This window comes from Pteropus alecto, unplaced genomic scaffold (genome assembly GCF_000325575.1).
Source record: "Pteropus alecto unplaced genomic scaffold, ASM32557v1 scaffold156, whole genome shotgun sequence".
Lineage (NCBI taxonomy): Eukaryota > Metazoa > Chordata > Mammalia > Chiroptera > Pteropodidae > Pteropus > Pteropus alecto.
Window position 1 is genome coordinate 2,120,387 of NW_006437746.1, and position 16,433 is coordinate 2,136,819.

The window sequence follows — 16,433 nt, forward strand, 5'->3', positions numbered from 1 at the left end:
TTAGGTCTATTTCCTTCACCAGGTCAGGGCAGTTTTTCATCATTATTTCTTCAAACAGCTGTTCAACATTTTATTTTCCTTCAGGCACACCTATCAGATGGATATTTTGACCGTTAATAGTGTCCCCTATGCTCCTTAAATTATTTTTATAGTCTTGGCATCTTTTTCCTTGCCATTCTGATTGAGTGTCCTTGGCTTTCCCGTCTTCTATATAAGTCATTTGATCCTCTTTTTTATTCACTCTATTTATTCCATTTAATATACTTCTCATCTCAGATAATGTGTTCTTCATTTCTGATTGGTTCCCTTCTATAATTTCCATTTCCATTTTTATGTTTTTTAACTCTTTGTTAAATTCTCACTGAATTCGTCCACACTTCCTCTAAGTTCATTGAGCATCTTTATAACCAGTGTTTTGAACTCTGCATCTGTTAGATTACTTGACTCCATTATATCTGGATCTCTGTTCTGTTCTCTCAGATGGTTTCTGCTTCTTTGTCTTCTCATTTTGGCTGCCTTTCTGTGTCTGATTCTATGTACTAAGCAAAGCTCTTAAATCTCTCAGTCTCATTCCTGTGGTTTTGTGTGATAGGTGTCCGGGGGGGGCGTTCAGCTGCAGGCCAAGTTTAGCTCCAGCCTGTGCCCTTCCAGGGCCCCCCGTTGAGATCCAGAAAGCAATCCACAGATGCTGTGCTCATAGTTGCCTCAAAAGGCCACACCAGAGACCGAGGTCAGCTGCCTCCAGTGTGAGTCTAGGTGCTGCTCAGCAAGGAGGACGTGACTCACTGAGGGTTTACCTGGATGTGGCTTGGGTGGGGCCGCCAGTTGGGTGGAGTTTCAGGGAATCCTCTGGACGGAGTGACCTCTGTTATCCGGTTTGATGACGACTCTGCTATGGTGGCACTGCTTCAGCACACCGGGAGTGGGGGAGGGCTCAACAGAGGAACAATGGATACCACAGGCACCTCTGTACAGAGCGAGTCTTGCCTTGGCCCTCATTCCGACAACTACATGTTCCCCTGTAAGTCCCTGGTGCCCTCTGTGCAGCCAAACTGGTGCAGCCAAACTGCTCAGAGCGAGCAGGTCCGTCACAGCAGAAGTCCGGACACGGCCCCTTTAAGAGTCGTCTGCCGCTACCGCAGCCTCCGTCCCTCTCAGCCGCTCCGGACCAGGCAGCCCCGTGTCCTCGCCCCGTCCTACCTTCTGCCGTTGCAAGGTAATTTCTTAGTTCTCTCCCTAGTTGTATGGCTTGTTCATCTAGATCCCACGAGATTTTCCTTGCTGTTTGCTCCTTGTTTCTGTCACGACTTTGATTTGGTCGCCAGAGGGATGGACAGAGCCTCTATCACCTACACCATTTTTTTCCCCCAGCGAGGCTCTCTCTTTTAAAAATTATTTTTGATAATGCAATTAAAATTTGGGAAACCACTGCCTCAGAGGGAACCTGATCATGGACAATGACCTGCCGCCATCCCATGCCTCTGTCTTCTGCCCCGGTAGCTGCCATATAGAATCCTGTGTGTGCCTGTCATCCACTGGCTTTCCCTTCCATCTTTTTGACTCTTTCAAAGTATATATATATATATGTAAATGCGAAGAAGAATCTGCTGGACATCTCAAGCGGTAGCAAAAGGGGGTTTGGAGAGAGGCGGGGTCTCATCTTACTTCTCTCACACTACCCTCTGGTCCGCAGAGCTCCAGGACTGGATGTGTCCTCCCCACATGGCCTCACCTCTGCCGCTCACCACGGAGGCCGCCCCTTCTGACAACAGCAGCTCCTTCTACGACTATGAGGACTACCTGGACCAGGTGGCCTTCATGCTGTGCATGAAGGAGGAGGTGCTGTCCTTTGGCAAAGTCTTCCTGCCAATCTTCTACAGCCTGGTCTTTGTGCTGGGCCTGGGCGGGAACCTCCTCCTCCTCGTGGTCTTGCTCCGGTACGTGCCTCGCAGGCGGATGACTGAGGTCAACCTGGCCTTCTCCAACCTCCTGTTTGTGGTGACGCTGCCTTTCTGGAGCATCACCGTGATCTGGCATTGGGTCTTCGGGAGTTTCTTGTGCAAGATGGTGAGCGCCCTCTATACCATTAACCTCTATAGCGGCATCTTCTTCATTAGTTGCATGAGCCTGGACAGGTACCTGGAGATCGTCCACGCTCAGCCCCACCCCAGGCTGAGGACGCCGGCCAGGCGCCGGCTCCTTGCTGCGATGGTATGGGCTGCGGCCCTGGTCGTCTCCATCCCTGACGTGGTCTTTGTGCGGACTCATGAATACCCCACGGGTGTGTGGAACTGCTATCCTGATTTTGGGGGGCATGGGACCCCCTGGAAGCTCTTACTCCGCTTCCAGCAGAACCTCCTGGGGTTTCTCCTTCCGCTCCTTGCCATGATCTTCTTCTACTCCCGCATCGCCTCTGTCCTGGTCAGAGTGAGGCCGCCAGGCCAGGGCCGGGCTCTGAGGATAGCCGCAGCCCTCGTGATGGCCTTCTTCGTGCTGTGGTTCCCATACAACCTCACCTTGTTTCTGCACTCATTGATGGATCTGAAAGTCTTTGGGGACTGCAAGGTCAGCCAGCACCTGGACTATGCCCTGCAGGTAACAGAGAGCTTCGCCTTCTTCCACTGCTGCTTCACCCCCATCCTGTATGCCTTCTCCAGCTGCCACTTCCGCCAGTGCCTGAAGGCTTTCCTGGCCACCGCGCTTGGGCGGCACCAGGCACCTTGCCCTGCCCAGGCCCCGCTGTCCAGCTCTTCTGACATTAGCAACCTCACTGCTCAAGAAGAAATGACCAGCATGAATGACCTTGAAGAAAAGCAGGCTGAGGACTTCCCCACTGACGGGGAGGTAGGGGGAAATGAAGCTTAAGCGGCCATACCACAGTCTGGTGAGAGCAGATGGGACCCCGCTCCGTTGGGCATCCACTCAGTCCTCTTTCCAAGGGCCTCATTGATTATGTTGCTCAACTCAGTGGTCACTTCTCGGTTCTTGGTCATCAGCAGCACTGGCTCACTCCGGCCTTCTTCCTCTGCTGTCTTCGTTGCCATCCAGGACACTATTTAAATTGTGCCACAGTTGGTCCCCAAATTTTTCATCCCGTGCAATTCAACTTTGCCAGCTTTCCCCAATGGAACTGTCTAGAAAGCAGGGTTGCTTGCTTTTACTGCCAATCCCCGTACCGGCTACTCCTGGAAGCCTTCTTCCATCTGGCCCATTCCATCCTCCGGCCGGAGATGGCCTCCACCCCAGGGGCTTCCCTGGCACCGTTAGCATCACAGCACATCTGTGATACACACTATGTGTCCTTGCTTTTTTGTATCCTGGTTGCCCCCTCCTACCCCCTTACCAAGATTGGAGCCCAGAGGGCTTGGTATCTTCTTCCTTTGTCTCTGACCCCCAATTCCATAAATGTAGATTAAATGATAGAAACCTGACTTCCGGTCTTGGCTAATTTACTTCATGTCCTCAAATCATTTCCTTCCCTGCTGCCCTCGCTCAGCTTTCAGGCGTGTGAATGATTGGATGGATAGCGAATCAAGCAGGCTATGACACTCTGCCCACTCTTTCTTCTCCTTGGAGCTTTGGATGGTTTACTCGCAGCACACGTGTCGTGAGCAGGGCTGCCCTGAATGTCGCCTGCCTTGGCCTCATTGATTTTCACTCCACGTCTCCACCCCTGCGCCCACCTCTCTTGGCACTGGAGCCTTCAGCCCTCTCTCCCGAAGGCCGCAGATGCCCCACTGTCGGAAAGGACTCCGAGTTCCCTCTGTCACCTGGGAAACGGAGCTCTGGATCTGAAGGTGGCACTTTGTTTGAGGATGTGGGGGATGGGCTTCTATTTTAGAGCTCCTGAAGTCTTGCCTCTCAAGGGACCTCAGCCCTGCCCATGTAGCAGCCTGACTGGTGAGAGACAGCCTGAGCTGCACTGACAGGCTCTACGTACCCAGAGTCCTTGACTTTGTGCCCATGATGCACAGATGGGTAGGGCAAGATATGTCATGCAAGGGACACCCAGCAAGGCTGGTCACCAGCATTGTTAGAGGTGTGTGTGTGTGTGAAGTGTGTGTGCAGGTGTCTTTGTTGCTCCGTGGGCTATGTGTAGTACGTGTCACCGTGCGTGTGGGTCTGACTCGAATGCGTCGCTATGTCCACATGGCTCTGGGTATCTGCCCACAGGTTTTCTGTGTGTTCCTATGTGCCTCTCTAGCTGTGTAAGTGTGAGTGTGTGCCCTCTGCAAACAGCATAAGAAGTGCCCTGAAGCCTGTGCACAAAGGAGAAGAAAAGGGCTGGCAGGCGACCTATTGGTCACTCTCATTGTCCCGGTTGCCAGATACTGCAGCTGACCCTAGTGGGGACTCCGACTGCAGTGCGTTTGGAGAAGGCATGCTGGCACTGATCCAGGAGTGAGCTGGTGGGGGCTGTCACAGCCCAGGCCAGGACAGAGTTCTCTCCATCCAACGCGACTTCCCAGCCTGGACCTTGGTCCCTCCTGTTGCTCTCTGTCTGCCCAAAGGCCTGGCTCCCTGTCCACACGGCCCAGACCTGCCCTAGAACTCTCAGAAAAGCCATCGGGATGATCTTGGCCCCCAGACTGTGAGGCAAGGTAGGCTCTTCCCACAGCCGACCCAGGGAGAAGGTCAGGCATGGCTCTGCCTGCGAGCAGGGTTGCCCAGTCCCCACCCTGTGAAGCGTGAGCGCATCCACACAGTTACTGCCCAGGAAAACAGTTCTGCCGCGGACATGTCATCCCTGATCTTGCTTTGTTATAAGCTGTCCTCACAAAATATACACAGTGGGTTTTTCTATGAGAAAAAAAAGTGTTGGTGCAGAAATGAAGACTTGGGGGACGGAACTGCTGTGTCAGGACAAGTAGTGTCTGGGTGCGTCCTTGGGGGTCTCAGTCTTCCTACCGCCTCGAGACCTTTGCTGAGGAAGGAAGGGCGGCCCTTGTAGAGGATGTCTCCAGCAGTCCCCATGTAGGGGCGTAAACCGCAGGTGCCAGGGGCCCCTGCCTTGCTGGTAGGTGCCAGCAGTGGTGGGCGTCGGCCTCTACATGCACACTCTGACCCCAAGTGCTCACCACTCCCTGGGAGGCCTGTCGTTATGGTGGACATCCCTGGCTGTGAGGCGGGACCCTTGTATTCACCCCATACCTGACCCACTGAGGCGCCCTTGGCCCAGGCGTACTCTCAAACAGATTGCAGGATCCTTGAAGTTCCTGGGAGAGCTGCACGTGGTCACTCTCGGTTGACACCTCTCAGCCTTGACTCTGGACTTGGGCCCCCAGCTCTTCCCCAGCGTCAGCACTGAGCTGATGGAGAAGGGAAGGTTTCGGTGGTGAGACGCCCGGTTGAAAGAACACTCAAGGAGCCGACATGAGAATGACATGGCAGGCACCAGCTTGATGGCGAGGCGTGCGCTCCAGCACTAGGGGCCCGCACGGGCTTTATGTATGTCAGAGAACAGTAGCGGCATTCTGCCACGCATGCGTGATGCGATAAGCTGAATCATGCTTACGTAAGTTAGGCGCAGGCGCCCTACTGCATTAATGTAACATTCTAAATCCAGGGTCCTATCCCTAGCCGTGAGCCTGGATCACAGGCAGACCTGGGACCCACACTCCACCCCTACAGGGTCACGGTGAGGGATCTGAACCAGAGGGTGCTACCCTGGGCCCACAATCCACAACAACAATATAAAGAACAACAAAATACTACCAAGCTACAGGCTACAAAGGCTAGGATGGCCACTGCCCACCGCCAGGAGGACCCAAGGACTTCTACCAACTTGTCAAGGGGTCTTTTCCCAGGGCATGGATGGCTTGGACTTTAGCATCCATTTCCTGGAGGGCTGCCTGTGCCTGGTCGGCATGATCAGGAATGTAGATACAGCATTCTACATGGAGTAGGGCACAGGTGCCGCCCTGGGCAGCAGTTAGGAAGTCAAGGGCCATGTGGTTTTGCAGAGCTACTTTCCTCATTTGCATGTTTTCATCCATTAGAAGGGTTACAGCCTGATGCATAGCATTCAATGCCTGTGCGGTGTGCTGGGCTAAAGCTTCTACCTGCAATTCTACATCTATGGATCTCACCCCTGGAATGAATGACGCCAGAGGGTAGAACCACATGCTGCCTGTTTCTGCCAGTGCCAGCAGTGATGTATAGGATCCCAATTATGAGGCAACTTGGGCAATGTAGGTAACATATGTCCAGCTAAATATGGACGTCCTCAGGTGCAACAGCTTGTCCAATGAGCTGGCAAGTAGGTAGCCGGTCGGTAGGCTCTGTACCGACATAACACTGTCCATTCCACCAGACCTTGGAGATATTAGCAAGGGTGGTGTTAGCACGCAGCTCGGGGGGTAGCCACCCCGTGATACGGTCGGGCGCAGATCTCACTTTTTCTGTGCGGTGGGAGGCCCGCTTCCGCAGTTCTACATGTTCTCCTGCCAACCATTCCCACGCACTGGAAATGGCACAGCCTGTGAAGGGTGGGGAGTTGTGAGCAGCACTTCCATGGCCTGCTGTTGCTGGTCCCATTCAGGTGCGGTGCTCCAGGTATGCAGCCACGTCCAGTTCTCAGCCGTATCCAGAGCAATGTGCCACGGCAGTCCCTCGGCTGCTTCCACTGGTAGTTCAGTACACACCTGGCAGTGGGACGTGGACAGCAGCAAACCCATGAGCCCAGGACATGACACTGTTCTCCGTTGTCAGGCTGGGTCATAGGATAGAGCAGACAAAGGGACTGTTAGGGGCAAGTCCCATCCTTCTGGGAGGACACAGGTCACTTGCCCATCTTGAGATAAAAGGGTGGCCCGAAGAGGAGCTGCCCCGGCCTGGTACCACACAGTTTCTCCAAGGGTAGCGGGCCAGGGGGTCTCCACTGGCGTCATAGTATAGAGAGGAATGGGCCAGAAACTGAGGGCAAAACTCCCCGTTAACAGTGAACCCTCCGCAGTCATCGAGAGTGACACTCGCAAGGGCGTGGGCCAAATATAAATCCAGAGTTCTACCCGCAACCCATTGCATAAGCCCTGTCCCCAGGGCTCCTCCACCAGGGCCACCTGTATAGTCTAGGGCCACAACCAGGTGACCTGTTTACCTGCTGCCAAAGGTTCTGGGGCCGGCAAGAGCAAAGCTTCCTGGTAGGCCCAGGGCAAGAGCTGTTCAGCAGTGGTGCCCAGGCACACCTTGATAGCCCACGGCAAGCCTGCTACAACCCTGTCAAGGGGAGACAACCCTGTTCTCTGGGCCTGCTCATTCAGAAGGCGTATAGCCTGTGGGAGGTTAGTGTATCAGCAACCCCAGCCCAGGCCCAAGGTGTGCAGTTTGTCCTTCAGCAAGCCGTTGAGTCATTCTACCATTCTAGCTGCCAGTGGTGGGGGCCCAGGTGTGCACCTCCTGATACAAGTGCACTGCGGACAGTCACTTCCACGTGGCTAAATCTTAAGCCACGAGACCACGACACAGGGTAGGGCTGTGCAGATAGCCCTGGGAAAGGATGAGAAATGTCCACTGTCGCCCTTCCCAGGTGAAGGCAAACTGTTCTTGGCTTTCTGGGACTATGGCAATAGAGAGAAAGGCATTTGCCAAGTCCACCACGTAATGATATCATCCAAGTTCATGTGACAACCGATCCATAATGTCTGTGACATTCGGTATGGCTGCATGCAGGGGCGGCGTAACCTTATTCAGCTCCCGATAGTCAACCGTCATGCACCAGGAGCCGCCGGGCTTCTTCCCTGGCCACACGGGGGAGTTGTACGAGCTGTGAGTAGGACGAATGACAGCAGCTTCTTCCAGCTTCAGAATGATGTGTCCTATTTCCTTATGGCCGCCTGGCAGGCGATCCTGTTTTGTGTTCACTACCCGGGTAGCATGGGGCAACACCAACGGGGCATGGTGTGGATGTCCCCAGATGATAGTTCTTACCACCTGGATGCAAAGGCAGAATTCACCAGCAGTGGTATTCACAGTCAAGCTTTGCAAAACATCAGTCCCCAAAATGTACTCCTGTATGGGGGTTATGTACATTTGGTACCTCCGAGGAGGCAATTGCAGAGACCCAGTGTCACAGGGACCTGCCGCACGCAGATGAGTCGACCCCCACACCCTTCTATGGTTGCAGTGGGCCCGAAAAGTTCGTCCGGATTCCCATAAAGCAGGGTGCTGTTGGCACCCGTGTCCACAAGGGCTTATAATACCCTCTGCACATTGAGGGGGGACCAATGTATAGTCAGTTCCACACGTGGCCTCAAGTCATCCAGCTCCCCTGCCAATAGGGTGTCCCAGCCTAATCCCTAATCTGGGAGATAATCTGCCAGCCGCTCCTCACAGGCCGTGGCTTTCCCGGGAATAGGAGTGAACTGCTTGCTGGTCAGGACACAGCTGATTCCGCAGGCCCAGCAGCACTTCATCAGGTTGCTGCTCAATCTTTTCTGCAGGACCCCTGCCAAGAGGAGATCAAACCACATCTGCTTGCGGCTCACTTTCACGGCCTAGGGGCTGGGGGCTGCTCTGCCCACCCTCCCCCCTTTTCAGCCACGCCTCCATCCGTGCACTGGCCAGTTTGGGAGGGCAGGGGCTGGTACGGCAGGCGCTTGGAATGCTCCTTGTGTTTGACTTCCACATCCCCAGCCTAGCCATGGCGGGTTACCTCGTGGATCCACCTATCCACGTAAGGGACCAGCGGTGCTTCCGTGGTGCCAGAAGTACCGGCTGGGCCAGAGGTCAAGATCAAGTCCTTCATATAGGTTGTAAACACCTCTTCATCGGGGCTAGTATACTGGACGCAGAACACCATCTGTTGCATGCCCATTTGCCAAATTATCTGAACCAGATCTAAGTACATGGTCCATCTGCTTGGCTGTCTCTGGCAGCCCCCCGGGTCGGCCCACGCTGTCTGTGCAGCGGACATGAGCCGGCTAGTCAGGGAGTGATTACCCGCACCCCGAGCCAGGTGCGCCACATTCCGGAGATGCTGGCAGAGGGACAGTATCACCGTTACAGAGGCCAGCTGAGCCATCTTTCAGAAGACGATTCGGTCCCTTTGGCTCCATCCTCCCACAGCCGCAGCAGCCACCCCGGAACTGTCTCCCCGGCTGTCTGCCGTACCTGTTTCGTCAAGTCCCAGAGTTCGGCGGTGGTGTACTGAATCAAGGTGGCATGCTTTTTAGCCTGGGGGTGCCCCCAGCTTGCCCCCACCCCCGGGGCCAACGGCTGTTCCACTTCAACCTGCTGCAGCATCACCGGCCGTGCATGCTGCGGTGTCGCTGGTGGATTCCCAGACCGGGACGATGTCAGCGACCCTTCGGGGGGTCCGCTGCCACCAACCGCCTTTCCAGTGCTTCTTCCTGACATTGCAGTCGCTGCACCCGATGAGCCTGGTCCTGAACCTCCAGGCCGGCCTGCCGCAGCACCGCCGGGAACATCCAGGCCACCTGACCCGCTGCCTCCCAGTGAGCGGTTGGGACATTCGGCTCCAGCAACTCCAGGGCTTTCTGGACGTCCTTCGGTCGCGGCTTCTCTCCATCCCAATCCTCTGGGGTCATCCACGTAGCCAGATACGCAGCCACGGGGTACCCCCGGGAGGTGGGGGCGGGGAGCACATGTCCTCTACCCAGAACCGTACAGAGCTCTGGGGGCCGTACTCACCTTATCCTGCCAGCTCCGCCATGCGTCAGCACCGAGCTGATGGAGAAGGGAAGGTTTCGGTGGTGAGACGCCCGGTTGAAAGAACACTCAAGGAGCCGACATGAGAATGACGTGGCAGGCAACAACTTTATTGGGGAGAGTGTGCTCCTGTGCTAGGGGCCCGCACGGGCTTTATGTATGTCAGAGAGCAGTAGCGGCATTCTGCCACGCATGCGTGATGCAATAAGCTGAATCGTGCTTACGCAAGTTAGGCGCAGGCGCCCTACTGCATTAATGTAACATTCTAAATCCAGGGTCCTATCCCTAGCCGTGAGCCTGGATCACAGCCAGACCCGGGACCCACACCCAGCCTGTCTACAGCCCAGGCTCCAGATCCATATTCTTTCAATGCACCTAGGTCTGAGCAAGGTCAAGGAGGTGTGTGAAGGCCCCACCTCTTTGCCCCATCCCCACCTTCTCTGGCACAAGACCGGACATGTGGGCAGGTTGTTGGGCAGCTCCCCATGGATGGCTCCCAGCCTCCCAGCCTCCCAGCCCCCTTCTCCCTCTCCTGTGCTCCTGGCTTCTTAAGGAACAGGATGGGATAGCCTGTCTTCCCCCGGCCAGTCGAAGCTCTTACCAGGCAGACATCATAATTTTAGGGCAGCTAGACCCAGAGAAAGGTGGGCCCTGGCTCAGAGTTACATAGCTAATGGGGACAGACTCCTGTCCCCAGCCCAGGCCCCTGCCCGCTCTAATAGCATATTATCCTGGCAAAACTCATGTCAGAACACACAACCTCCACAGAAAGGAAGAGACCAGTCGGAGATGTAGGGTAGGAGTAGCAGAGAAAAGCCCCACTGGGTGGTCCTTGCAGGAGGTCCATGCTGCAGGGGCCTCCCTTCTCTAGGACTCTCCAGCTCCCACGGTCACTCCCCGTCATGTCCCAGCCCTAGCTAGGGCCCTGCCATCAGCCAGCTACAGGTCTGGCAGCAGCACCCTCTCGCCCTGTCCCAGCCCTGGTAGTTATGTCTGGTAACTGGGATTGTCTCTAGTTCATATGCCTGAAAGCTGAGTGAGGGCAGTGGAGAAGGAGATGATTTGAGGACAGGAAGTAAATTAGCCAAGACCGGAAGTCGGGTTTCTATCATTTAATCTACATTTATGGAATTGGGGATCAGAGATGAAAAGAATAAGATACCAAGCTCTAGGGGCTCCAATCTGGGTAAAGGGACAGGAGGGGGCAACCAGGACACGAAAAAGCAAGGACACATCATGTGTATCACAGATGTGCTGTGATGCTAACGGTGCCAGGGAAGCCCCTGGGGTGGAGGCCATCTCCGGCCGGAGGATGGAATGGGCCAGATGGAAGAAGGCTTCCAGGAGTAGCCGGTACGGGGATTGGCAGTAAAAGCAAGCAACCCTGCTTTCTAGACAGTTCCATTGGGGAAAGCTGGCAAAGTTGAATTGCACGGGATGAAAAATTTGGGGATCAAATAGGACACAATTTAAATGTCAGGTACGTGAAAGGGATGGGGAGCCAGAAAATAAAAACAGTGACAATTAGAGGTGCTTTTGGGAAAAGATCTGGCGATAGGCTGGACAGGGGGCCTGGTATGGAGAAAAGTGCTTGAGTTATGAGCTATAAGAATGACAGCAGGGATGGGGAGGAGGGGACACGGTTTCAGAGGCACCACGGGGCATCGAGCTGACAGAACTGGAACCTGAGGGTATGTGGGTGAGAGAGAAGGAGAGGGCGAGGGCCTCTCTTCTGTATCTTCCTTGGGGGCTGGGGTGGGCGGTGGTGTCCTGAGCAGAGAGAGACGGGGAAATCAGAGGAAGGTGTGGTTCAGGGCAGAAGTCAGGGGGTAGGGAGGGGTGGCAGAGGCTGAGTTCTGAGTGGGCTAAATGAGTCAGAGGTGTTGGGAGTCCACCAAGGGGAAACTGGGGCGTCCGGGGGCAGGAGAGAGCTCTGAGCTCAGCAGTGGTTGTGAAAGCCAAGGGAAATATTGAGCTCACCCCAAGGTGGGGGTGCAGAGAGGGCACCGAAGAGGGACCTCGAATAACTCCTACATGAAAGGCAGCATTTCTCTACACCTGCTCTATCCAGTATGGCGGCCAAGCATCACATGTGGCTATGGGGCACTCGAGGTGTGGCTCGTCTGAATTGAGACGTGCTCAAAGGTGAAACGTCAAAAGGTGAAAAAGACCAGATTCCGAAGACAATACAAAAAAAAAGAAAATGTAAAAATGTTTCATTTGTATTTTTATATTGATTACAACTTGAAATGCTACTATATGGGGTTAAGTAAAACATATTACAAAAAAGAATTTTACTTTTTAATTGCTTCTTTTGTAAAAAAAAAAAAATATGTCAACTAGGAAGTGAAAAATTACACATGTGGCTCGCCCCATATTGCTACTGGACAACACTGTTCTAGAATATAAATTCCACAGGACGTGGAGTAAGTATCGAGGGGAAAAATAAAGTGGGGGCAGGGGACGGAGGCGAACATTTGCAGGATGCTGCGCCCCTCACGGTGACCGGTTGCTGCGCTGCGGCACTTGTCGAGGCATGAACTATCTCCCAAACTGAGTTGCTCACAGATAGTTTGCCTTCCCCCGGACTTCCTGTGAGAGGAGCTTCTGCAGAACCCACTGTGAGAGATGGTATTTTAAAGAGAGAACGATAAGCCTGGGAGGTGGCTAGATGGAGGCCAGAGAGCAAGGAGGACGACCAGGACAGAGGCAGGGGGGCCGCAAAAGCAGAGGGTGGGGTAGTGGGTGGGGTTCTGGGGCTTCAGAGGGGCCAGAGGAGCTGGAGACCCCCAGGAAGCCCCGCTGGCCGGGCCGTTGCCCCCCTCAGCGGAGCTTACTCAGGAGGCCTCAGGCGGTATCGGAAGCGCACGTCGTGACTGGGCTGTGTGGTGCCGAAGCCCCAGCGCTGGGGGTCCACGGGTGGCACAGGTGTGTCAGGGTCCACCAGCTCCAGGTCGAAGTGTGTGATCATGAGCAGGACAAAGAGCTTCATCTCACTGAGGGCCAAGAACCTCCCAGGGCAGATGGACATGCCCGAGCCCCAGGGCATGGTGTAGTGGTGGATCTTTTTGCCTGCCTTGTAGAAGTTCACTTTTCGGCTGCCATTGGGGTTGAGGAAGCGATCGTACTTGAAGGCCGTGGGATCGGGATGGATTTCAGGGTCCATGTGCACTGAGAGGTAAGGGAAGAGGGCCACGGTGTCCCCATTGCGGAGCTGGTACTTCTCCCCACTGGCCATCTTCAGGATATGGTCACCATTCACGGCCCTGAGGAGGGTGGGCGCAGCCTGCAGCCTCAGTGTCTCCTCCATCACGCTGTCCAGCACTGGGCTGTGGTGCAGCGCACTGACTTTGAAGTTGAAGGACCGCCCGGCATCCAGCCTGGCCTCTCCCAGGACCCGTGCAGCCTCCTCTCTTAAAGCCCGCATGGCTTCTGGATGCTTCAGGAGGAACAAGAGGGCCCAGAAAGCGGTAGGCCCCGTGTTTCCCTGAGAGACCCAGAGCATCATGAAGTTGAACTTGTCCTGCATGGCTGGGGCTACTCCGTGCTCCCCCAGAAACTGAAGCATGTAGGCTATCCAGTTGCTTACGCCATCCTTCTCCAAGTTGTGTTGTGCAGAGAGCGTCTTGTGAAAGAGACGCTGGAGCCGGCCCACTTCTAGCCACTCACAGGGGCCCAGCAAAGAGTAAACAAACCTGGGAAACAGACGGTCAAACTTGAGAAACTCTGCAAATACCTCCTCCGCCTGTAGCAAGTCCTGCTCCTTATTCTTTGTGTGGCCAAACAAGCTCAGGTAGCCGGCCTTGAACAAGGCGTTGTAGCAGAAGTGGAAGAGACCATCCTCATGCCAGCAACTGGCATCTGGACTCTGGCTCATAGGCCCCAGTATGACTAAGGACAAGCTGTCCAGCATGGTTTCATTGAGATCCTCCAAGCCGTCTCCCATGAGGTACTTGGTGCTGGCTGAGTGTATCATCCGGTGGTCTCCCGGCACCGTGTCGTATCCAAATACCTTTAGCACTAGTTTTTCCGCATACTTCGTAAAGTCTAGTTTTCTCTGGGCATCCTTGAGGATGGGGCCAAAGGACAGGGGGTCCATGACAAAGGTGAAGTACTGGCCGCCTAGCTGCACCGTGAACACGTCCCCGTGCTTGGTCCGCATCTGCTTCAGGAATTCAAACGTGTTCTTCCGGAAAGCTATGGCATGGCCCAGCCAGGGCACAGAGCCCTTGTCCAGAGGGGGTTCCTGGGGTCTGCGCTGCCGGAACAGCCCCAGCAGACACAGATACCCCACAGTGGCCACCAGCAGGATTCCCAGCATAAGACCCCAGAGCGCCATGGCTGTGCTCTTCCAGGTTAAGCTCTGGATACACCGTTCTCCGGGTGCCGAGAGCTTTTGAAAGGTCTTGACAAGTTGGGAATAGACAGGTCTGTGTTCCTGGACCTTGCCCTGTGGCTGCAAGTTATAGCAAATAACCCTGGAAAGACAGTGTCTGGGAGTGGATTTAGCTCTTGCTGGAGCCTGGTCACGTGAGAAGAGGAGGTGGGACCAGGAGGAGGTTCAGAAGGAGGCTTCTATGGCCACGGCACCCTCACCAGCTTCGGGCTTTGCTCTGACCTTTTCAGACTCAGTGCCAGCATTTTCTCTACAAAGCCTTTCTTGACCCCACTCCCACCGCCATTTACTCGGGCACTTGCTATCTCATTCAGCAGAAATTCAACAAGCACTTACGAAGTTTACACGTCTACTCCTTCTTCATCTTTTGAAGACCCATGGAGTCTCCCAGACTGAGGACTGTGCAAGCAGAGGCTCAGACTACAGCTTCTAAGCCTCTCGCCCAGAGCACTGCCCCTCACCCAAATGGCTTGCATATTTCCCTAGCAAGAAGGACAGACTGGGAAAGTTGTAATGATCAAATGTCAGAGATGATAGGAACTTTAACCTAATTGCTTTATTTCACAATAAGGATCTAGGCTCAGAGTGTCACAGGAACTTTCTCTCAAGTTGGGTCCACGCCAGCAGGCTCAAGATGGAGAAAGCTGCTCCACTGACTCTCAGGCTTTAGTCAAGCAGTCTAGCCCATTGTTGCAACAGATGAGGTTCAGACTCCATTCAACCAGTTCTGACAAACCTTAAGTGAGTCTAACTTCCTAAATGATCTGCAAACAGGGACTGTGTCTCCTCAGAGGTCGTAGGATCTCTGCATGCTCTCTTGAGTGAGCTCCCTTTGCCTTGTAGAGCTCCCCTTCACAGGAGATGAAAACACCCACACTCCGCCTCCGGGAAGTCCTCTCTGATTTCTCAGGGCAACTGCAGCAAGGCCTCAATGCCATTAACCCTCTCCAGCCTTAGAATCTAGTCAGAAACTGTGGCTAACTCCAAAGATCTGAACTTTGTTTTTAATGGCTGGCAGCATCATCTTATATTCATTCTCACCTTTATTCACCCATTCGCACCCACTCATCCATTCAACAGATATTTGTTGGGCACTTTCTGCCAGAAATTTTGCAACGATCATGAATGAGACAAACACAGTCCCCGTCCTCTTGGAGTTTATGGTTTAAGGAAGGGGAAAAGATAATAAATCATTACCCAAAGAAGTCTATAATTACAGCTGTGTGAAATGCTGCAGAAAAGGCACCGAGCGGGAAGCAGGTGAGGAGTCAGGAAGCAGATGGTCATTAAGTGGAGGCCTGGAAGACGCCTAGGCCAGGTCAATGTGTGTTGTGTGTGGCGGTGGTGTTACAGGTGGAGGTAGGAGTGTGTGTGTGGGTGTGTTGCTCAAGGCATGCGGCAGCGGCGCCCCGAGTACGGGGTGTGTACCCACGCACTTTGGGGCCCACGTGGCTGCAGAGCTTAGAGGAAGGGAAGAAACTCTAGCAGGGAGCGGGCTCCATAGGCTCGGTGCGGATTCGGGCTTTGACCCATCACGCTGCACTGAACCCCTTCACACCAGCCTGTCCAGCCACCCGGGCCACTGAAGGGTGGCCCGCTGGACCAGCAGTGATTACTGGCTCTTCCCCGGGCAGAGGCTGAGCCACTGCCCGGGGAACTCGGCGCACGCGGCTGCTCTCCCGGCCCTTCCGAGCAGACCCGGGCCAGAGATCCGCAGCGAGCACCGCGAGCCCGCGACACGCCTCAGCCTTCCAGCCCTCGGCCACAGCTCCGCAGGAGGGTAGGGGCAGGATTACGGTGGTGAGCAAGGTGGCCTGGAAGGATCAACGACACCCAGAGGCGGTCGTGCTAGAGCGGCCACGGGCCGGAGGCCGGAGCAGCGGTGACGCACCGCTGGCCCCGCGGCCTCCGCGATGGCGTCTCTGGGCAGGCGGTGCGGGCCACACCCCGCGCGCAGGGCCCCCAGGTCGGTGGGTCCGCGGGGCTTCGCGACCCGGCGCTGCGTGTCTGCCAGTTCGTCTGCGGAGCATCCGCAAGGGGGTGGGGCTGGGACTGGAGAAGGACGTGCGGCGGGCACCTCCCCCTCGCTGTGGCCAACACGCGCGCTAAGCGAAGCCACCACTTCGGCCTGCACTCCTGAGAGTTCTCATAAGCCCTGCGCCAGCATTATTTCTCACCTTTTTTGCACATTCCATGGTGGTAGTGGTGGTGGTGGTGGTGGTGATGGTGGGTGTGTGGGGTTTGAGTTTTCCAGACAGGGATCGAGTGGGTCTGGTCCCGTCCAGTCTCCTGTCTTCGTAATCCATATGTGGCCCAGAATATTGAGCAACTGGCTACCGACCAGAGAGTTCTGTTTACCTGCTGTGGT

The 16,433-nt window shown here is 54.9% G+C and overlaps 2 protein-coding genes across 2 annotated transcripts; one reads left to right on the forward strand and one right to left on the reverse strand.

Annotated features, from left to right (window-relative positions):
* Positions 1 to 1,707: 1,707 nt before the first annotated feature.
* ACKR2 (atypical chemokine receptor 2) lies at positions 1,708 to 2,865 on the forward strand. Its single transcript, XM_006926986.2, has one exon. It carries the CDS (start codon positions 1,708 to 1,710, stop codon positions 2,863 to 2,865), a length of 1,158 nt encoding a protein of 385 aa, XP_006927048.2.
* Positions 2,866 to 12,502: 9,637 nt separating this feature from the next.
* On the reverse strand, positions 12,503 to 14,008 carry LOC102877747 (5-beta-cholestane-3-alpha,7-alpha-diol 12-alpha-hydroxylase). The gene has a single exon (XM_006914896.1). The coding sequence runs from the start codon at positions 14,006 to 14,008 to the stop codon at positions 12,503 to 12,505; it is 1,506 nt and encodes a 501-aa protein (XP_006914958.1).
* Between the last annotated feature and the right edge of the window lie 2,425 nt (positions 14,009 to 16,433).

Excerpts from the sequence above, each read along its gene's own strand:
- ACKR2 (XM_006926986.2), top strand. The coding sequence starts at position 1,708 with ATGTGTCCTCCCCACATGGCCTCACCTCTGCCGCTCACCACGGAGGCC.
- LOC102877747 (XM_006914896.1), bottom strand. The coding sequence starts at position 14,008 with ATGGCGCTCTGGGGTCTTATGCTGGGAATCCTGCTGGTGGCCACTGTG.